We start from the raw sequence: 21,702 nt of genomic DNA, 5'->3' as shown, positions 1-21,702 counted from the left end.
GGAGGCGTGCTGGGAGCAGCTCTGCCCTGTGGAAAGACCCATGGGAGGCACCTGTGAGGCTGTGTGTGTGGAGGAGGGCAGGGCATACAGGGGGGCCGGGAGGATGAGGGCTCTCCCTGCCCTCCACCATCACAGACCTGGACCTGGGCCCTGGGGGGCAGGAGGCCATCCAGCCTGGATTCAAGTCACTGATGGAGAGGGGCTGAGTGGCTGCCCTGGGGCAGATCCATACTGCTCTGAGCTAAGTAGGCTTGATGGGACAAAGCCCTTAGGCTCTTTTTATCTTGGCCTTGACTGTCATTCAGCTGTACTTCACAGCACCCTGCTTCCAGCTCCTGCCCACGCTGACCCTCACATCCACCCTCGGCTAGAGCTGGATCCTAGGTTCTGGACTCAGGACTCTTCTTGTAGAGGACAGAGTTAGATGCCCTATCCCTTCCCAGAATCGGAAAGCAGAGGTGCAGAGCCACTCAAATTTCCAGTGACAGTCCCACTTGACCCCTGGCTGGGATATTTTTCCATCCTACATTTCTTGCCTAGGCCCTGTCCTCTCCTGTGGATTGAGCGGTGAGCTCGTGCTGACCCAGCCATCCCTGCCTGCACTTTCCCAGGACCTGGTCAGCCAGTGTTCACTTCCTCTTTCCCTGCCACACAGGCCACACACTGGATGCCAGTAGACAGTCCTGCTCTACCAGTGAGCCTCTTGTGGGGCCTCAGGTCTGAGGGGCTCCTAGGAGTGGTTCTGGGACTGCAACCCTGCAGCAGAGGCCCCTGGGTCAAGCCCAGGCCATGGCTAGCTTTGGGTGCTGGCTTGGTCTCTATTACTTGTTTGCCTTCCCCACCCCCTACCACCCCAGCCGATCACTCAAAAAATTGAGGTGCACCACCCCTCCCATGCCACCCTTCATGGTTACAGAGGGAGCACAGGGCTGTGCTGATGTGCTGAGGGGCTGCCGCCTGCCTCCTCCCCCGCCCAACCGGGGTGAACCACCTGCATCCACACACAGGTGTTTCCTGTGCGCCTTCCTGTTGCCGGTTTTTTTTTTTTTTTTCCCCTGCTCAGCTTGGCTTCCCCAGCAGGTGGTTAAAGGCCCAGCCAAACTATTTCATACACAGCTCAAAAACACAGGGGGGCAGGGCTCTCTGGGGATCTGGGTCACCCCCGAGGGGAGAACTGTTGACACTTCATTGGCTCTTCCTGAGTGCGGGCATACACTCTCCCCAGGGTGTCACACTGCTGTGCTACAGCCACAGGTACCGGGACACCAGAGCGGGCTGAGTGAGTAGGGAGGGCCCTGCTCCTCTGCCCCTGGATAGTGAAGCTCCAGAGGGAGAGGGGAAGGATGGAAGACCTGTTCCTCCAGCCTTGAGTACAGGCCTCCGTCAAGCCCTCCGTGGAACAGGCCTGTCCTCCTGAAGCCCTGCCACCTCACCCTCAGGTTCCTCTCACTGAACTCTTAACCTTCTGGGGTTAAGAAACTCACGGGAGCCCTCTTTCCTGAAACAGCCCAGGTCTACTGGCTGTGGGAGGCTGTAGGGTTCAGTCAGATTTGTCATTACAAAGAGGTGGCTGAGAGAGAGGGAGGGCTTACTGCTTAGAGTCACAAGGCAGCCACCTGGTCATCTCCCTCCCAGGCCCCAGCTCTTCCCCTCTACAAGAATCTCCTTTCAACCACCCAGTGCTCTAGGAGCTTCTTGTGCTCAGCCCTGGCCATAGGAAGCTGCCAAGGCTGAAGCCAAGACCCAGAAGCCTGGCATTTCCTCACGGGGTTCTGCTGCCCCCTGGTGGCCAAAAGCACCAGCCACCCACACACCTTTTCCTGGGGGTTTCCTCCGCCTCCTGGCAGAGTGAGCTGGCTGCTAGGGACCCATTCCCAAGACTGGCACCCTTTGTGGGCCTGCTATAGGCCAACTCCATGGTTCCGCTCCAGCCTAGCCCCACAGCCTCCAGGCCCTGGGCACTCCTACCTGCAGGATGGGCCTCGTCAGCAACACTCCACCACCCTCTTCCTTTGCCCTCTTTTCCAGCCTAGTTCCAGTCTCTGGGGCTCTCTTCCACCCACATTTCCAGGGCAAAGCACATGCCATTGTCACGGGTGGAGTGTGGACATACTAGTGTCAGTAAGGGCCATAGCCAGAAGGTTCTGGAGCAGGTCAGGAGTGCACCAGTCCAGGCTCTGTAGGAAAGGTATTTTGTTTTTTTATTCTCTGTAAAACTCTGTAAATAAAATACAAAACCATGGGAAGTGGTGGGGCAGAGGCAGGGCGGCCGGGCCCGGGACACTGATCTATGGCAAGTGTGCTGAGCCGAGGCTGGGAGGCATTTGACTGCGGCACTGACTCTACCAACCCCAAGGACAACAGAAGAATATATTAGATTTTCATTGATAAGAATCTGTGAGGGAGGGGTGTCTGGAGCCAGCCCTCACCCTCCCTGCCAGTGCCTCGTAAGCCCTAAAAGTGGGAGGGAAGGGGCACTGGGGGCCAGTGGGTGGGAACTTTAGAATGCTGTGCTGGCCATGCTGCCGGGCCCAAAGATGCGGGGCAGGGCATCCAGTGACTCCTCCAACCGTCGATGGGCAGACTGACCCTCTTCCCCTGTAATGGATAAGGATAAGGTCAGGGGTGGTCCTAGCCCCATCCTTGTCCTCCCACCCCTGACCGCATCTCACCCCTACTCCCAGCAGCCAAGATGTTCCAGAACTCAACTTTACCCATATCTCCCATTCCCCAGCCTCACCACATTGTTGCAGGCTCTGCCGAGCAGCTTCCCTCACAGCCTCTGTGTCTGTTTGGCACAGGTACACTAAGGGCTCAATGCCTTCAGGAGCCTACCCGAGGAGAGAGCATTGAGGTGGGCCCGGTGAAGCAGGTGGGAAAGGCTCGGGACCCAGGGCTTGGGGAGCTGGGCGGGAGAGGAAGGGTGAGTGGGTTGGCGGGGGTCACCTTGATGCAGCCCAGGGCCAGGCAGCCAGCTACTCTCATCTGCACATCCTCATCCTCAAGTTGGTCCAGGAAGCACAGCAGGGCCTGAGTAAGGGTGGGAAGGCAGATTCAGCCAGATGCTGGGAGCCTGGGACCCCAACCTTTGCCCTCCAAGGGAGCCTTGGCCAAGTTTTACCCTTTCCCGGAAGGCAGGGCCCAATGACAGGCTCCGGAGCTGAGTACTGACAGCAGCCATAACTCTGTTGTTGCCATGGACAAGCAGGGAACTGAGGGCCCGGAGCCCATCTCTTTGAAGCCGCCCCTCAGGTGCCAACCTCAGGGCCTTCAGCACAATAGCCTGGTCATCTGAGTTCAAATTCCGCACCAGTAATACTGAAAAAAAGAACCAGGCAAGGGGGTGTCGGTTGGATCAAGCTGGTGGGCAAAGAGCCTCCTGGGGTAAGGACTTTTGTGCCTGCAGGTCCTCAACCCACAGGGTCAGGCCACTTTGTGACCAGGGCCACTGCCTCACCCTCCTCAGCAGTCTCGGTCACATAGGCCTCCATGGAGGAGCTGTCCAGGGCTTCGACATAGCTCCAGAACTGGAAGATGGTGAGCTGCTCTCCAGGACCTGGCTGGGGCCTCCGGGACAGCTTCTGCCCCAGGGCATCCTCCAGAAACTTGAAGCACACTGTGGGAGGCAGGGCCACAGGCTTCAAGGTTTGGCTGGATCTGGGCCCTTAGAGGGAAAAAAGCTCCCAACCCAGGGTCAGGTTCAGAGACCCCCATCCAGATCCTACCCATCTGGGCCCGTCTGTGCTGAGGCATAAACCTTCGCTTTCTTCACAGTGCTCAGCTCAGCAAGTCTGTGTAGGAGGACCTGGCTTTCCCTGAGGTCCCATCACTGGGGAGCTGAGAAAGGAGCGCAGAGGGGGCAGGGAGGCAGCCCACTCACCAGCCTCAGCTAAGCCTGGCTGGCGCAGGGAGAGACGGGCGCTGTACTGATTGCAGAAGGTGAGAAGCACCCGCTCCACAGGGCAGATGAAGGGGCTAAGTCCCTCTGTGCATTGGTCCCAGAAGGTCAGGAAGCCAGGCCGAGAGGCTGAGAACTGCACCACTGTGAGCAGGTGCACAAAACTGTCAGCAACAAAAGCAGGCATGGGGGGTGGTGGGGGGTGACAGGTGTGTAGATGGCAAAGGGCAGGGGAGGAACTCTGGGGCAGACATAAGCCTGAGTCCACACAGCATTTACCTTCCTGGGCAGAGGTGGCAGGGATATCCCATCGCCTGCTAAACTCGCATACTGCTTCGAACACTCGGGCCTCCCGCAGTAGCCGCTCCAGGGCCCATGCCTCCTGGCAGCGCAGGGGCCCAAATGTGCCGAGTTTCTGAAGAATAGGAATGGCCAAGTAACTCAGGCCTCCAGATAGAGCTTAGAGAGACCAGGAACAAGTCCCAGCATGCATTGGGAGAGGCTTAGGGGACACAGAATGTGTGAGGTATTCCATTTGGCAATAGCCAGGCCCTGAGATATGGCGTGGGGACTCAGAGGAGGTGTGGAGGGCCAAGATTGGAATGCAGGGCTCCCGGGACAAGGGGCTACAAGGAGAGGGTGGAGGGGAATACTACTAGCCTCACCAGCAGGAGGCGGCTACAGTGGTACAGGTGCTGGACCAAGGCAGCGTCCAGAGCTACACACTCTGTGCTGAGGGGCCGGGCACCAGGTGAGTCGAGGCTCTCCTCAGCCCCAGGCTCCGGGCTACTTGAGGGCCTGAGAGAAAAATGGGGTCAACCGCCCCAGGAGCACACATCACCATTTGGTCACCAGTGTATCTTTATTAAGCTCCCACAATCCCAGAATGGAAGAGCAGATGATGTACAAACAGACAATGGGTAAGTTCACGAAGGACTTCTAGAAGGAGGAAAGGCTGGGACGAGCAGATGGTAAGAGGGCTCTCCAGAGTCTGCCCAGGGCCACCTCCAGCTAGGACTGCTAGGACCACTGGTGCTGGGCTGGGTGGGAGTAGGGCTGCAGGTGGGATGGCCTAAGCAATGTGGACTGCAAGGGGTTGTGGCTCAAGGGGACCGCTGGGGCTGGTACGGGGCTGTAGCCTGTTGGCAGCAGAGGGAGGACAGGCTGAACATGACTCTTAACCAGGAATTGGCAAACACTGTTCCAGGAAAGAGAGCCAGGGGGCTGGGCTCTCCAGGAAAGCCAGTGTCGAGCAGAGGGGGCTGATGCTGAGGGACCCAGGATGCAAGGGGAGGCACAGAAAGGGCTCGTTCATAGGGGAGGTCCAAGGTAAGGCCAAAGAAGAGAGGAGGAGCTGGAGGCTCGGGAGCTGATAGGGACTGACAGGGGACACAGATACTGCAGGAGTGAGGAGGGAGGTGGCCGGAAGCACTGAGAATACAGACAGGGTTGAAAACATGGGCATCAGTGACACACACAGAGTACATGGGAGGGGTGAACACAGACACACCTGCCAGCAAGTCCATGCCCTCCCGCCCATCTGCAGTCTTACTGCTCTCTTACGTGTTCCACCTCTCCTCTTCATCTGCCTCCTTCACCTGGCACTCACCTCCCCTCTCCCCCCTCACCCAGCCCCTCTCACCTATCTCCAGGACTGTCATTGTTTTCATCTTCATCCTCATTGAGGAAGCTGAAGCTCTCCAGGGCATGCTCCACAGTGATGCTAAGACTAGAGGCCCGGCTGCGAGTCAGGCCTTGTCTCTGCTGGGTTGTAAAAGGAGTCAGCTCTGCCACCCATGCCCGGCTGCCCTCCCTGTACAGCCACAGCCCAGCACAGGTCTCCTTACCATGAGTAGACTCTCCAGCCGGGTCACCTCCTGCTCCAGGCCCTGCAGCTCCGGAAACTGACCACGATAGTCATCTAGGGCCGCCATTAGAGCCCCCAGTGCCTCTTCCAGCCTCCTGTCCCCAGCCCCCCTGGCTGCCCCTGGAAGTGGGACCTGGGCAGCCGTGGCCAGGCTAGGATCTGATTGCTGGGGCACAGGGGTAAGGGGTGTAGGAGGGGGACCTGGGCTCTGACAGATGGCTTCTGGGGGATTTGGGGAAGGGCTCGTGAGGGGTTCCCAACTGGAACAGGTAGGACTTGGGTGGGAAGTGCTGGAGGCTATGGGATCTGCCTGAGAGCAGGGAGTGGAGGCAGGGTAGCTACAGGAGAGGGAGTCGGTGCCTGGGAGGGTGGGGTCTGTGTTTGCAGAGGGGCTGGAGAGCGTGGCAAGATCTAGAAAAGTGGAAGGGCTTACAGTTATAAGGGTTGGGCTTGTGACAGGACAGGTGGTACTCGTGGTGGTCTGGACTAGGCCCTCAGCATTGGGTGTAGGACTTCTAGTGGGGTGAGTTGACATGCTGGCTTTGTGAGCAGGGGTTGCAGGGGTGTGGGTGGGGCTTGTGGTAGTCAGGGCTGGGCCTGTGGTACTGGGGGAAGGGCCTGCAGTAGTCAGGGAAGAGACCATAGGCTTGTTGATGGGGCTTGTGACAGTGTGTGTCAGGTTTGTAACAGTGTGGCTGAGGCTCGTGGTGGTCTGGACTGGGCCTGTGGTACTGGGGGTAGGAGCTGCAGGAGTGAGGGTAGAAAGCACTGGCTTGTGGGTAGGGCTTGTGGTGGTCTGGACTGGGCCTGTGGTACTGGGGGTAAGGCCTGCAGTGGTGAGGGGAGAGACAATAGGCTTGTGGGTAGAACCTGTGGTGGTGTGAGTGAGGCTTGGAGCACTATGGGTAGGGCTTATGGCACTAGAGGTGGAGCTGTGGGTGGGGTCTGGAAGTTCAGGAGAGCTGGAATTAATGGCCTTGTGAACTGAGTCTAGGTGTGCGGATGGGACAGGGTCTGTTGTACTGAGAGTGGGGCTTGTGGCGGAATGGCCAGGGTCCAGGGCAGGAGGGACAGGACCAGGATGCTCCCCATGGGTGGGATCTGGGTGTACAGGCAGGTTAGGTCCCCAGACTAGGCTGTCTAGGCCAGAAGCCTCCACTGAAGCCTCAGCAAGGGCAGCATCCACACTGGCTTCACTGATGTGGCTCAGAGTCCGGCTATAGGGGGCATGCCCATTGGCCAGGGCTGGGGCCACAGCCCCCTCCTCATCCATGGGCCCAGAAGTGGAGGTCTCAGGCCTACGGAAAGCAACTTGGATGGGCAGAGGCTCGGGCTGCTGCACCAGGGGTCTGGGGGCTGAGGAGTGGCGGGCAGTGCCTGAGAGCTGTGGGCTAGATGAGTCATCAGAAGACTCAGATGACAGGGACCACGCTGTCCCATTCTCCAGCTCCTCCTGCCGCTTTAGCATGTTCTGAGAGAGAGGAAAGGATATTTCAGGACCACTCTCAGGAAGCCCCTGGCGGAGTGGGGCCTGAGCCTGGGATGTGACTCACATAGAAGGCCTGTTCCCGAAGTGAGGGTGTGTCTGGTGGGCTCTGGCTGTAGGTGGAGAAGCGTTTGGTGACTGTGGAGGCCTTGTTGACAGTAGAAGCAGCTGAGGGCTGGTCATCCTTGTCAAAGGGACTGGAGAGGAAAGAGGCTCTTAGCAGGTACCACAAGCCTCAGCCCTGTCCCTAAGCCCCTCAGTCCCACCAACCTCCATGTGACTTCCAGGCTGAGCTTGATGGTGCCAAGATCATTGATATCCACAGCTACAACCTGGGGTAGGGCAGCGAACAGGTCCTTGGTTTCACAGGAGACACTGCCTACAACCACATGGTTGGCCAGGCCCTTCAGTTCTGTCACCTGTAACCAAGAATGCATGGTGGAGTCACAAAGGTGTAAGGGTCATGAGACTGTGGGAAATCAGAGGTCTGAATATGCATACATGTTATGCGATAGTTACAGGGTGATGGGGCCATGAGGAAGTTGCAGGGAATGGAGTTCTCAAGGTAAGGAGTCATGGAGGCTTGAAGCAGCCTGGGAACACAGGGATCACAGAGATCTACATTTGTAGTCATTGAGGTTGTAAAGGTCACAGCCTCATGGGAGTTCAGGGTCAGATATTCACAAGGTCAGAAGGTCATAAGAAAATCACAGGGTCACGAAGGTTAAGAGGTTATACATTCATGGAGCCATGCAACCAGTGGGGGTCACAGGGTTAAGGGTCTCAGGGTCTCGAGGGTCATAAGGGGTTCACAGGGTCATGGAGGCACAGGATCATGCTGTCCTGTGGTCCTGGGCAGAGACATCACCTTGATAGACAGGAATTCCGTGAGCAGAGGAAGAAAGACGGTTTCCTCACTGTCCCACACCTGCTTTCCGCTACCCTCAATGCGGCCCCGTAGCTTCCAGCGCTGACGCCCATATTTCATGCAGATCTGAGGGAAGAGGCAGGATGAGGCAGCCCTTGTGTTGCCACCCTGCCAGCCCAGCCCTTCCCTGCTCTCCTCCTACCTCATACTGATCGCCTACACACAGCCTAGCGAAGCCGGCCAGCCCTGGGAGTGGGGGAGACAGAGATGAGGGGTCTCAGGCCAACACTTCCCTCTCCCCACCACCAGCCTGCCTCACCACTTGGTACCTTTCATCCGGAGATGGAACTCGCCCAGCTGTGCTTCCAGCTCGCTCTCCAGCACACACATACTCTGGGGGGGATGGGCAGGGACAGGAGGAGGTCAAGAACCGGTCCCCTCTCACCAGCGCTGCCATATCCTGTGCCTCTACCTCACAGGTACACATCCCTCACCTCTGTGTACTCACGATGCCCCCGAGTAGCCTCAGCCAGGCTGTCCCGGGCCTCACGGCTCCCTGGGGAGCCGGTGCTGTAGGCTCGGACCATGTTGTAGGCACCATCCCGGAGACGCCGCTGGACACAGTACGCCTCATACAGCTCGTCAATCTGGGCAGGTGAATGCCAGGGCAGAGAGGGTACTGAGACTCACTACTGGGGTTGCTCTCCCAAGGCGGAGCGTCATCCCATCGCCCTATGATACCTACTCCCCCATCCACACCGCAAGTACCCATGCAGGCTGCACAAGTACCTTGCTGGCATGGAACTCCAGCCGTCGCAGGAAGCGCTCAATGGACTTGACTTGCTGGGGGAGAGGTGCATTAGGAGGAGAGTGAGACCCAGGACCCTTGAGTCACCACCCTCTGAGCCAACCTCTTCCAACACCATTCTCTATACACTCACCTTGTCCAAGTCATAAAGGAAGCCCTGTGGGAAGAGATGAAAGGGGCATTAGGAGTCAGGGAAAGTACTCCAGCAGGGGCACTTGCTCACCCAGACCCATCTAGCTCCTTTCCTTCAGAGCCTTCTTTCCTCTCACACCACAGTCCACAGCCACTTCTGTCAAAGCAGGGACCAACCTACCTTCCCACATGCCTTGTCTTTGGTGCTGATGTCACAAATCTGGTCCTCAAGACGGCTCCAGTACTCTCCCCCCTAGCACTTCCATAGGAACCCTCCTGTGGACCACCGTCTTTCCTACAACCCTTAGGAAAAGAGCTCTGTGCCGCCTTATGCATGGCTCCCTCTACCAGGGAACTCCTATTCACGCTTCACCCGGCAGAAACGGTTCTTCATCTGGGAAGCCCTGACCTCTTCCCCAGAAAGAACCATGGCTTTCCCTCAGTACCACTACAATATAATCTCCTGTTGTCCGTATCTGTGAGCTCTGACCCCCATCACTAGACGTTCCCATGGGCAGGCACTGGGTCCTAGGCAGAAAGTGTGTGCAGCCTGGGAAAGTTGAAAGAAACCGCCCAAGCCTTTCCTGATAACCCCTTTTCTAGTCATACTTGGATTAAATCACCCCAGAAAACAGCCCCGATGTCACCCAGGTTGGCCCTGCCCAACCCCCAACACAAGAGTAAAGGGCATGAGTCCTGGGCATACAGGATGCCAACCCTTCACTCACCAGGCGGGAATTCCTCTTGGACTCCTTTATCTGTCCTTGGAGTTTCTCCTGCTCCTGCTGGTGCACTTCCAAATAAGCCCTGAGGAAAGGGGTGACCACAAGAATTAGCTTTCCTCTCCTGCCTCCAGATGCCCAGGGAACAAGCAGGGAGAAAAGGGCGTGAGCCTGGGGAAGGTTCCTGCTAGCAAAAACGGGATGAGGCTGGGGACAAGGGGTTGGGAGGGCATTGCTTACGTCAGACCCCGCTTGAGTGCAGTGTACACCAGGTCCAGCCGCTCAGGCTGTGGGACCTTGGGGGCTGGGTGTGCCACGGAAAACATCTTGGACACTCGGGACAGTGCTGGGGGCTTCCGTGAGGGTCCCGGGGGACTGAAGGCTGGAAAGCTCCTAAAAAAGAGACTGTACTCAGAAAGGAGCAAGAAGGCATCCCCCAAGCCCTCATTTGCACACCCAGCTCCAACCCATTCAACACTCTTGATCCCATTAGCCCCCTCTGCTGCGTACCTGGGCCCCCGCTCCTGGCTGCCGAGGACGCCTGCGAAGGACTGGCTCCTACTGACCCGGGCGCTGAGCAGACGGCGCTGCGGCCGTACCGACAGGGACATCATGGAATGAGTCCGCGCGGGGCTCCCTGCGGGTAGCGAGGGTGTCCGGCACCAGTCGGGCCCTTGAAGCCCTCTCCCCGCGGCCCAGCCTCTGGATCTCAGTCCTGCTGAGCACCGCCTGGCGCCTGGAGTCCGAAAACCCCACTGGCCCTGGCGCTAATGACAGGGCGGCCGCGGGTGACTCGGTCTCGGACTCAGAGTGGCCTCAGCTCGGCCCCCACTTCCTGCAGAAGCGCAGACTCCGCCTGCCGCGAGGGGCAGGAAGGGGGGGGTCGCACGGGGACCCTCCCCCCGGCTGGGAAGGGGCAGGAAAGGGGAGGGGCGCGCGAAGAATGTGCGGAAGCGCTTGTTTACCCGGGGGCGGGGCGGGCTCCCCAGCCCGGCCCCTGACCTCCTCCCCCCAAGTCGGCCAGGAGCTCCCGCGCTCGCACCACGAGAGGCCGCAGGAGGTCACGGGGCGGGGCGGGGTGCGTGCTTTGAGTCCAGCGCAGCTGCCCAGCAGGCCCGGCCTGCGCAGGTTCGGCTCCCGAGACCCGCCCGCCCCACGGAAGCTGCTCCCCTCCAGCCCCCACCCGCTCCAAGGCGCCCAGACGCCAGAGCCCTCCTGGCGCCCAGGGCCGGGGGATTCCCAGGGTGGGGGGCAGTGCCGAGAAGTGCCCCGCCCCCTCCACTTTCCTGTGACTCCAACCGGGAAACTGAGTCACAGACTGCCACCTTCACCCGTGACCTCAGCGGGAAGGGATCCTCCGCAGATCCCCACACCAATCCGAGGAAAGGAGCCCCAGCCTCCCAGGAACCGGCCCGCACCCCTTGAGACCAGCCCGGGAGCCTTCGCAGCCCCAGGCCGGGTCCTACCTCTCTTCTTGGCGCTCATGGTAAGTCCAGGACAGCCCCCCGGCCAAGACCCGTGCTTGCCCACGCCCCGTGTCCACGCCGGCCCACGGCCACTCGGTGCCGGCCCGGCTGGGCTCTGTGCTTGCTCCCAGCGACTCTGGCTCGGACTTAAGCTCCTCCCGGCGCCGCCCCCCGCCCAGTTCCTGCCGCCTGACTCAGCCCGCCGGGATGGGGCGGGACGGGCGGGACTAGGGGGGCAGCACCGTGGCCTCGGCCCGCCCAGCCTCTGGGAGGGGTGACTGGGAGTTCCCTCGTTCAGGGGGGGTCTTCTCGGCTGGATCAGGAATATGGGTAAAGGGAGTCGAGCGCAGTGGTGAATGTGGAGGGATAAATAGAGTGAGGACATTGAGTGGGGGCTGAACTGGGTGCAGTTAGCACAGGAGGCTCCTAGAGCAGGTGTTGAGGGGTGCTGAGAGTTGGAGTTCTGAGTGTGTGAAGGCTAAAGAGTGGGGGCTGAGAGAATAGAAGAAAGGGCTAGGGGTGCTGAGTGGAGGGACAGTGCCAAAGGACAGCAGAGGGCGCTGAGCATGAGCAGTTTAGGAGGCTGAGAAGAAAGAGGGGCTAAAATTAGGGGGCTGGATCAACCCCAAGTTATATGTTGCTGCCGGGAGAGGAAGGAGAAGGAACTGGATGCAGAGAATCCCAGAGCCCCATGCACCACCCCCATCCCTCTGCCAACAGAGGGGATGGGATGTTCAGTCACCCACAGGCTATAGGGAAGAGGATCATGTCCCCACTGCCCAGCCAGGGCCTTCTCTCTAGCAGAAACTGCATCCTTCTGGCCCCCAGTTCACAAGGGCTGAATCCCCTTGGTGTTCACTGTTTCTGGCCCCCAGTATCTCTTTATTGAAAATTACCATCTAAATCTAGCCAGGGACCACTGGGCATCCCATCCCCTCAGAGGGTCTGTGTGCTCCCCTACCCCATAAACACTCCTGCTCCTTGTTGCTCAATTCTGTGCTTACTTTCTCCCCTAGAGGCTGGGGTGTGCCTAGGGGTCTGCATTTCCAGCCGGCTCACCACCCCCCTACAGATTCAGATGCAAGATGCCCCAAGGATCCTAGTTTGAGAAATGCTATCTCCCCCTCCCTCCTTGAAGACTGAGCGCTGTGCACCCTACAATGGAAACTATGCATTCCTGTGGGGTGCCCATCCAACACTGTACTCTCTGCTTCCAGCAGTCACCCTCCATGGGAACACCCTAGACTTATCACCTGGCTCTGGAATGCCCCTTTTGTAAATCAGAACCACACTGACCACAACCTTCAGGCTCTTTCCATCACCCTCACCTGCCTTCTACCTCAGACCGACCTCCTGAGCCCTCAGCTCGTTTATTCAACCGTTTACTAAGTGACAACCCCATGCGAGTCGCTGGAGATACAGCTGGAATTGCATAGACATCACCCTGCACAGAGCTCACAATCTGCCTCTGCCTCCTCTCTCTCTGCCTCCTCTCTCTCTGCCTCTCCTACCTTCTACTCCCTACCTTCTCTGCATACTCTTCTCCCCAGGCTGGATCACAAGCTACCACTATAGCTTGCTCACCTGCTGCCAATATCCCCAGCACCCTGGGCTCCCCCCCCCCCCGCCCCCACCTGCATCCGCGGCTTGTGGAAGTTCCCTGGGCCAGGGATCAAACCCACACCCCAGCAGGGACCTGGGCTCCTGCAGTGACTACGATGAATACTTAACTCGCTGCACCACAAGAGAATTCCCTGGGCTTCTCTCTTACCTCGCAGAAACCAACCCTGGGCAACCCAAACCCCTGCTTTCTTTGCATCTACACACAGGCTGGTGGGAGCTGCCAGAGGTCTTGGCACAGCAGCTGGGCTGGAAAAGAGCAAATCTCAACCTCAGTGAGGCTCTCATTTCCCACACAAGAAGTCCTCATGTATGGCCCTAGCCACTTCTCTCTTCCCATGGAGGATGAGTTCAAGCCACTCCCACATGAAAGATGAAAACAACCCTGGAAACCATCCAAATGCCCATCAGTAGATAATGGAATGCTATACAAGGAAAAGAATGAACAATGTACAACTGCATGCAACGATATGGATGAATCCTACAGACATAATGTTGCGTGAAAGAAGAAGATATATGTATGATTCACACCACAAGAGAGGATATATATATGATTCCCTTGATATGAAGTTCAAAACAGGTAAAACTAATCTATGGTGACGGAAGTCAGAATAACAGCGACTATTAATAGCAGTGACACTACTCTTGGGGAGTAGACACTGAGACTGGAAGAGGGCACTAAGGGGCTTCTAGGGTACTGATTACGTCCTAGTTTTCCTAATCTGCTTCTATTTTCTGATCCTACATGGGTGTGTTCCCTTGTGAAAATTAATTGAGCTGTACACTTAGGACATGTATGCTTTCTGTGTGAATATTATATTTCAGTATAAAGTTAGCTTTAAATAAATAACTGCAAAAAGAAATGACCCCTCTGTGGACTCCCAGTCTCTTTCTAGCTACCCCACCCCTCATCCTATTTGGCCAAGTTTCAGAGCTTAAAGAGATGTTTACCTCCATTTCTTCTCCACACTCACCCACTCCTCTTTCTACCCTGGTCCAGCCTCTGTACCCAGCACTCCCCTGAATGGTCTGGACTAGTCACCAAGGTCACCAGTGACCTCCGTGGTGCTGAATCCAGGGTCCAGTGTTTAGTCCGTATGGTGCTTGATCTCGGGAAAGCTTTTCACTGTGTAGTGAGCCTTTCCTTCTCTTGAATTTCAAGAGGTAACACACCCCTGGCTTTCCACCTCTCTCTGGCTGCATATCTTATTTTCCCACAGATGATCTTTCTCCCCATCCCTGAATGGGCTTCATCTTCCCCACTCGTGGGCTGGGTACATCTCCTGCAGCTCAATGCCATCTAAATGTTGCCAGCTTCCATATCTCTGTATTGTCCAAATCGTTCTGAGTGCTAGGTCTTGTTTATTAAACTGTCTGCCTGATACCTCCCCCAAAGCTCAGTGACAATTTGGAGTGAGTTATTAAGGATGTACTGAGTTTGAAGTCCCCCAAGCTAAATTCACCACTTTCCTCCTCAAACCCAACTCTCCCCAGTCTTATACCTCTCTATGACAGCCCCATCTTCTATTTACCCAGTTGTTCAAGACAGAAACTAGGAATCATCCCAGATCCCTCAGCTTCTGTCACCCCCCACACCTACTCAACCACCCACTCCTGCTGTCTCTGGACTCTGCCCACCCAACCCACTTCCATAGCTAGAATTCAAGACCAAGCCATCACCAGTTCTCATCTACAACCCTACAGCAGTTTCTTGATTGGTTCCCTCCTGTCTCCATGCTAACCCACAATGATCTATTCCTTTTTTTTTTTTTAGGGCCACACCCTCAGCATATGGAGGTTCCCAGGCTAGGGGTTGAAGCGGAGCTGTAGCCGCCGGCCTACGCCAGAGCCACAGCAACTCCAGATCTGAGCTGCATCTGCGAACTTCACCACAGCTCACTGCAACACTGGATTCTTAACCCACTGAGCGAGGCCAGGGATCAAACCTGTGTCCTCACGGATGCTAGTCAGATTCATTTCTGCTGAGCCACAATGGGAATTATGATCTATTCTTTATTCAATAATAACATTGCCCCTCTTGAAATTCCAGTCAGCTGACAATGCTAAAAACTGTCCCATACCAAGTGCTTTCTATGCCAGGTGCTGTGCTTAATTAACAAACATCTCTCATTTAATTTTGGAAACAACCCTGTGGGTTAAGTCCTATTAGTTCCACTTCACAGATGAGAAACCTGAGGCTAACTGGCTGTGTGACTTTGGGCAAGACATTTCTAAACCTTTTTGGGCTGCAGACACCCATCTGTTAAATGAGGATAACAGCAATAATAATAACAACAACTCTCTCTCCCAGAGCTGCTGGGAGGATGAAATGAGATACTTCCTTTATCAGGAGTGTTAAGGGAAGAGAGAATTATACGTGGGGTACAGAAGTTGGAGTGGACATAGTACCTCATTGTATGCACACAGCAAATATTAACTACTGTTATTAGTAATTATTAATCTGCCCAAGATTATACAGCTGGTAAGTGGCAGAGCCAGAATGCAAATACAGGCAGTCCAACCCCGGGATTCTAAGTCTTCAACATCCCTCTATTTTAACCCTTCTGAAACATCCATGAGTATCCCTCTGCCCCAAGGATGAAGTTCAGACTCTCCAACATGACCCGAAAGACCTTCAGACTCTGTCCCTTCCCTTATATATCTTCAACCACTCCTCCCCTCACAGTCCTCTGGTGGCCCCGCTCCTTCTGTTGTAGCTATTGCGAATTCTCTCCACATCTGTAAGGCTCTTCAGGATTTAAGCAGCAGCCCTTGTTGCTCTAATACCTATTCCCACTGCTCTCAGCCTGACCAGCTCCCTCTCTTTTTTCAAGACTTAGCCTATAACTTCTTCCTCCAAGAAGCCTGCCCCGGATTGGTTCCCCCTTTTAGGCACCTCATAGCTTCCTCTTTCTGATCCCTGAGGCCACATAACTCAGTTATCAGTTCTCCTTTAGGGTCTGTTTTCCAACCAGACTGTGAACTCTGGGAGCTGAGGCTTGTCTACTTTGCTCACTCCCATAGCCTCTGTGCCCTGCACCAAAGTGAAGAAAGAGGGCAGGAGCTGAGTGTGAGTTGGGGGCTGAGTGAACTGGGTGGCCCAGACACAGGTAGATCCTGAGCTTTTGGAGGGGTGGATTTCAAGTGTGTCCACCCTAACTCCCCTATCTCATAGACAACTTTCCTTTTCCCTTCCTTACTTTTTGATTATATCAGCAAGTGAGGGTGTGCTCCCAGGGACAGGTGGGGGTTCCCTGGGGTTATGGAACTAAGTGGGTAGACTGGACTCAATAGGCTAACTGCCCCATCAATTTTCTTTATCTACCCAGGCTTCTGTCACAGAGACCAGGATGTATAACTGTTGGCCCAAATGACCATCAGAATATTAATCTGAGTGACAATTCCAGCGGGTGGATAGGCAGGATCTCCCCGCTGGGGGTGGGGGAAGGGAGAGAGCTTCGGGAGAGGGCTATCTCAACTGGAGGGGGATTCTGGCGTATAAGAGCCAGGGCTCTGGACTCATGCCAGCCCTGAGGTCTGTTCTGGACATGGGAAAGAACCTAGGTCTCAAGGGTAATGGGGCCTGCAGCATGGCCAGCAGCTGGGAATGGATCTCTGGCATCTTGTGTGCGTAGCCCCAGATCCTGCTGCTCCCAGTACGCTCTACACACCAAAACTGGTGCACTTGTGTGAGGCAGGAGGTCCTGCCACCTGTGCTGCCCGGCTCAGTGGTTTGTCCGGCCAGCCGCTTTCCCGGGAATCCCCATCCAGCCCCGCCCCGCCGCGCGGCCGCCGGGGAGGGAGGTAAACAGACGCTAAAAATAACCTGGGCAAGGGGCGGCCTGAGGGAGAATGGGGTCCCTCCACAGAGCCTGCCCCCCGTCTCCATGGCAACTGCCCCAAACCCGACTGCTGACGTCATGCCGCAGCTGCCGGAGCCGGGAGGAAGGCGCGGTGCGGCCTGGGACCCCCCACCCCGGAACCGGGCGGAGGCGGCTGGGTGGCCTCACTTCCTGCCGGCCCCCTCCCTGGTCAGCTGGTCACATTCCCGGGACTGCCGCGCACTGGAAGCCCTGTGGCCTCCTCAGGCTGGGCCGGGCAGAGGCGCTAGTCCGAGCTGCAGCAGCGAGGGGCCGCAGTGACTCAGCCGCGTCCTCCCCTCCTGCTTTTCCACCCGGGAAGGACCCAGCCCAGCGGCCTGTGTGCTCCCCCCACCCCCACCCGTTTTCAGGTATCCCTCTCCAGCGGCTGACCCACAAGCCCCAGGACAGGGAGGGAGGGCTGAAGTGGAAGCTAAGTCTCCTTGTCTCTCTGGACTGTCTTGTACCTTACTCTCAAGTCTCATCTCTCCCTCCAACCCACACATCTACCCTCTATGCCACAGAAGTGGACAGTAGAGGGGCAAGAATTCAGATCTGAGTCTAATTCCCTCCTCTCTCCAAACCAGCTGTGTGACCTTCAGAATATTACTTAATCTCTCTGGACCCGTTTTTGCATCTGCCAGATTGTCAGTAAACCTCTTCAGAAGGTTTGCAGGCCCAAGGCAAAACCTCACAGATTGCCCCCAAGGCACCATTTTCGTTATATATACTGCACACAGTAGGTGCTTGGCCAGCCAGCCTGGACATATATTAGAAGGAACCCAGAACTGGCTGAGATGAGTGAGACTCAAAGGCTGGACTCAGGCCTCACTGGGAAAGGAGGACAGAGGGTGCTGAAGCCAGGCTCACCCCAACCCCTTAGTCCTAGGGTGAGCAGCCCCTTCCCCAAACCAGTTCTGCAAGGTGCCCAGGCCTGCCTGCTTGCAGAGTCACCACACTAGCCTCCCATTTCCAGTTACAAGGTCTGTTATCCCACCGTATGGGGGCGATTCTCTTGGGCTTGGCGGTGCTAGATTTGGAGGAAAAGCCCGGACCAAGATCGGGATCGGCTACTTCGGCTCTGGCTCCAAAGCGGCTTAGGCGGGCCGGTGAGGCCAGGAAAATTAGCTCATCTCCGAGGCGGGCCTGCATGCCCTCTCCCCATTCCCAGCTCGGTCTCTCCTTCGGCAAGGGCAGCGGGGCTCCCAGAAAGCATCTGCCAGGGCCCAAGCTGGCGCCAAGGGCCCACCCAGGCCTGGCCCACCCCTGAGCCCCGGGCACCGGCCGCCTGGGCCTTGCCGTGGGAAGGAAGGAGGCAGCGCCGGGTGCGGCAGGCCCGCGGGCGGCGGCTTTTGTGGGCGTCCTCTGTGCCCAAGAAGAGGAGAGGAACGACACCGCGCGGCCTGGGTCCCGAGGATGGGGCGATGTGGGACAGGGCCGCAGCCGGGGCAGCAGATCCGGGACTAAGTCGGCGGCGCTGGCGGGGGAAACACCAGAACCGCCGTGCCAGGCCCTTGCCAGGCCCGCGGCCCCCGGAAATCGCGGGGACACTCACATGGCTGCGCTGGGCTGCGTGGACCTCGCGCTCTCCGTGCAATCGTCACTGCCCGGCTAGGTCGCGCCGCAGCTGCCGCTGTTGCCGCCGACGGTGCCCGTCCCTCCCTCTGCTCGGCCGCCCGCCGCCCAGACGCCCCGCTCCTCCCCCGGCCGGCTGGGCCCCACCCCCTGCCCTCTAGCGGCTCCCGCACCCCTGGAGGCGCCCACGGCTTGCTCCGCCCTTTCGCCTAACGGGGCAGGCCAGTGGCCGGCGGCGGCCACCAGCCTACGGGGCGGGACCCTGGAGGACGCGAGAGCAGTGGGAGTTGTCTGCGCTCGGATCGGGATCCGCGGGAATAGGGCGGCTTTCTGAGAACCAGTGGCAAAGGCAGTCCCTTCCCACGCTGACTCCAAAACCGGGTACACCGGAGAGCCTCGATTGCCTGTCCCCTGCTCAGATTCCAGGAGCTCTAAAGACCTTTCAGACCCTTATATCTGAAGCGGGTCCTGGAGTAGCCGCTGCTGGGTTGGGTTGGTTGGGGGAAAGGATCAGGGACCTATCAGAAAGGCCATGGGTCATGGGGCACCTTCTGGGTCTGGACTCTGCCCCTCTGCCTGTTGGCTAGCCTGTTTCCCTGCTATGGGGGCAGGCAGCCCTTCCATCATCTGGCGGGTAATTCTGGGCTCTTAGCCAGGTCATGCATTCACACTCATCGGGTACTGGCTTCTGGGGAGTCTCAGGCCTCCCTCTGGAAGCATGGGTGAGGACCCTGCAGGTTCTGGGTACCTGGGCTTGGGGCACATGTTGGCCAAAGGGGCCTAGAGCTCAGTCCTTTCCAGTAAGAGGGCTAGAATACTGACTTTCTCCTGGAGTGGACTGAGGTGGAGCTGATAGCTGACCTCACACTGGGGTCAGAGGGCATGCTCCACCCAGGCCCCCCATCAATAAGACAACACTGGTCCTCTCCAACCCTGAATGCTCCCCAATCCTTCAGCTTCATTCTTTAGTCCTTCACCTTCAGAGGTTGCAGAGACATACTCAGGAGTGGTTTGAGGGACTTTATGAGGTTCTTGAATATCCCTCCCCTTCCTGAAGGTTGGTCTTTTTTTTTTTTTTTTTTTTTTTTTTTTTGCTTTTTAGGGCCACACCTGCAGCATATGGAAGTTCCCAGGCTAGGGGTCGAATGGGAGCTGTAGCCCCCCAACCCTATGCCATAGCAATGTGGAATCTGAGTCACATCTGCGACCTACACCACAGCTCATGGCAACACCAGATCCTTCACCCAGTGAGTGAGGCCAGGGATCAAACCTATGTCCTCATGGATACTAGTTGGGTTTATTACCACTGAGCCACAATGGGAACTCCCTCCCTCTTGTCTTGACAACCCAGAGCTTGAGGGGGGGGGCAAGGGCAGGGGCCCTCAGGGCACTGACATCCTCTTCCTCACCAGCTCCTGCCAGAGACACACCTCACCTTCTTCTAGTTCTCCCACCTTTCCAGATCCTTCTTTTTCTCATCCTTTGCAGGACCACTTTTTCTGTAGTCATTAGACCTGGGGATTACTTCCAGAGACTGAGTTCTTCTTCCTATTTTCCCCATCCTAAAATATCCAGTCCCAGGGCTCTACCCATCCCCTGCTGAGTATCCAGAGCCTTCCTCTGTGGCCAAAGCCCCTGAATGACCCACTGGATCACATGACCTTCCCAGAGGGACTCTTCTTCCTTTGTTTTCATCTCTACAAAGCACCACAGTCCACTCGGGCTCCTGCTTGAGTAAGACTGGGCCTTTCCAGGGCTCTCAAATCTGGCACCAGTTGTTCCCTGCGCACCTCTAAAGTCATCTTGGCAAGGCATCCTCTAACCACTTTCTCTAAAGACAGCCTCTCCTTGGCACTCTCTGTCCCCATGTCCTATAGACTCATGCCTTCATGTCATCCATCACTACCAGGCAGCATGTGTGCTCATGTGCCTAAGCCTGCCTCAGTGGAAGTCTCTAGGCTCCTGGGGACAGGGACCACAGAAGTCTTCTTCGCCACTGTTCCTGGTTCATAATGGGAATTCAAGAAATATTTGTCGAGTGAGAGGATGAATGAATGAGTAAATGCATGAACTCTTGAAATCCCCTTTCTACACCCAGATTCATTCAGCCTCCTGGTCCTATAGATTCTACCTCCTTAACATGTTTCAAATTAATTCCTTCCCTCTACCTCACCTCCCACTACCAGCACTCTGTTGTTTATTAGTTCTTTCAACGAACACCCACTGGGCACTCGGGGGTGTGCAGCATGCTCATCCCTGGGGTGGCAGTGGTATAGAGCTGTCCCTGTGCCATTGCTTGAGGCTTTGATGAGGCAGCAGTGATTATGGGGGCTCACCAGGGCACTGTCCAAGGAGCTCTTTCTGTTTGGAATTCTGGAATTCAACTTCCAGAAAATTCCCACTTTCTCATGCTGCTGATGCACGAGGAAGTTCTTGAGCCAAGGATCAAACCTATACCACAGCACTAAACAGAGCCGCACTAGTGATAATGCCAACAGGGAACTCTAGAAAACTCCCACTTTTAATGGATGATGTCTTGCTCTTCACAGCCTGTCAGTTTGTCTGGTGTCTGGCCATATCTCTGTGTTGTTGCAACTGGTACCAGGACCTGGGCTACCATCTTTTCTGGCCTTCTTTGTACCCTACAGTTGTTGTCCACACAAGAGCTCAAGTGATCTTATTTATTTATTTATTTATTTATTTATTTATTTTTTTGTCTTTTTGCTATTTCTCGGGCTGCTCCCGCGGCATATGGAGGTTCCCACGCTAGGGGTCGAATCAGAGCTGTAGCCTCTGGCCTACGCCAGAGCCACAGCAACGCAGGATCCGAGCCTCGTCTGCAACCTACACCACAGCTCACAGCAACGCCAGATCGTTAACCCACTGAGCAAGGGCAAGGACCGAACCCGCAACCTCATGGTTCCTAGTCAGATTCGTTAACCACTGCGCCACGACGGGAACTCCCCTCAAGTGATCTTTTAAATCATACATCATGTCATACTGGTTCTGCAAGGCCCTCAGGATAAGTCCATACTCTGTAATGTGGCCTCCAAGACCCAGGAGATCTAACACCCAGGAGATCTGGCCTTAGGTGACCTCGCCTCCTCATTTCCCACCTGTCCTGTCAGCCCTTCCTGCTCTTTCCACAACACCAGCTTCCCTGTGGCTCCCTGGACATGGAGCTCCCTATTCTTTGGCCTCTTCTCCCAGCCTCTCTGCATGGGATGCTCCGCTCCCTTATCCACTTGGAAAACTATTCAAATGTCGCCTCCTCCAAGAAACCTGTGTTCTCTGGCTTCCCACTCACACGTTCTGAGTACCTATCACTGCCTATTGTCCTTGTCTGTGACCAGTCCTGGTTCCCCACCATTTCCACGAGGACCAGGCATGGATGGGGCTG

General features: G+C 56.5%; 1 protein-coding gene across 3 annotated transcripts; it reads right to left on the bottom strand.

The window, feature by feature from the left end:
• Positions 1-2,180: 2,180 nt before the first annotated feature.
• Positions 2,181-18,417, bottom strand: RIPOR1 (RHO family interacting cell polarization regulator 1). 3 transcript variants are annotated; one of them, XM_047789868.1, is made up of 22 exons: positions 18,283-18,417; positions 10,292-10,418; positions 10,022-10,174; positions 9,788-9,866; positions 9,061-9,084; positions 8,909-8,962; positions 8,614-8,766; positions 8,449-8,512; positions 8,322-8,365; positions 8,120-8,245; positions 7,522-7,670; positions 7,319-7,448; positions 5,746-7,236; positions 5,541-5,662; positions 4,564-4,696; positions 4,178-4,313; positions 3,881-4,042; positions 3,458-3,616; positions 3,122-3,318; positions 2,947-3,030; positions 2,741-2,831; positions 2,181-2,598 (listed from the first exon to the last, which is right to left on the bottom strand). In XM_047789868.1, exons 2-22 carry the CDS (start codon positions 10,393-10,395, stop codon positions 2,501-2,503), a joined length of 3,753 nt encoding a protein of 1,250 aa, XP_047645824.1. In that variant the 5' UTR covers positions 10,396-10,418; positions 18,283-18,417; the 3' UTR covers positions 2,181-2,500. The 3 variants fall into 3 exon arrangements, with proteins under 3 accessions (XP_047645824.1, XP_047645822.1, XP_047645823.1); XM_047789866.1 differs by lacking the exon at positions 18,283-18,417 and adding an exon at positions 11,248-12,287; XM_047789867.1 differs by lacking the exon at positions 18,283-18,417 and adding an exon at positions 11,248-12,287 and having other exon boundaries at positions 5,541-5,659.
• Positions 18,418-21,702: the final 3,285 nt, after the last annotated feature.

Source organism: Phacochoerus africanus, chromosome 8 (genome assembly GCF_016906955.1).
Source record: "Phacochoerus africanus isolate WHEZ1 chromosome 8, ROS_Pafr_v1, whole genome shotgun sequence".
Classification (NCBI taxonomy): Eukaryota; Metazoa; Chordata; class Mammalia; order Artiodactyla; family Suidae; genus Phacochoerus; species Phacochoerus africanus.
This window is presented reverse-complemented; position numbering and strand designations above follow the sequence as displayed.

Excerpts from the sequence above, each read along its gene's own strand:
- RIPOR1 (XM_047789866.1), bottom strand. The coding sequence starts at position 11,632 with ATGTCCTCACTCTATTTATCCCTCCACATTCACCACTGCGCTCGACTC. Across the intron at positions 5,663-5,745 it reads GGCTGGAGAGTCTACTCATG|CAGAGACAAGGCCTGACTCG; the intron begins GTAAGGAGACCT and ends TTTACAACCCAG. Across the intron at positions 4,314-4,563 it reads ACTGTAGCCGCCTCCTGCTG|AAACTCGGCACATTTGGGCC; the intron begins GTGAGGCTAGTA and ends CCTATTCTTCAG.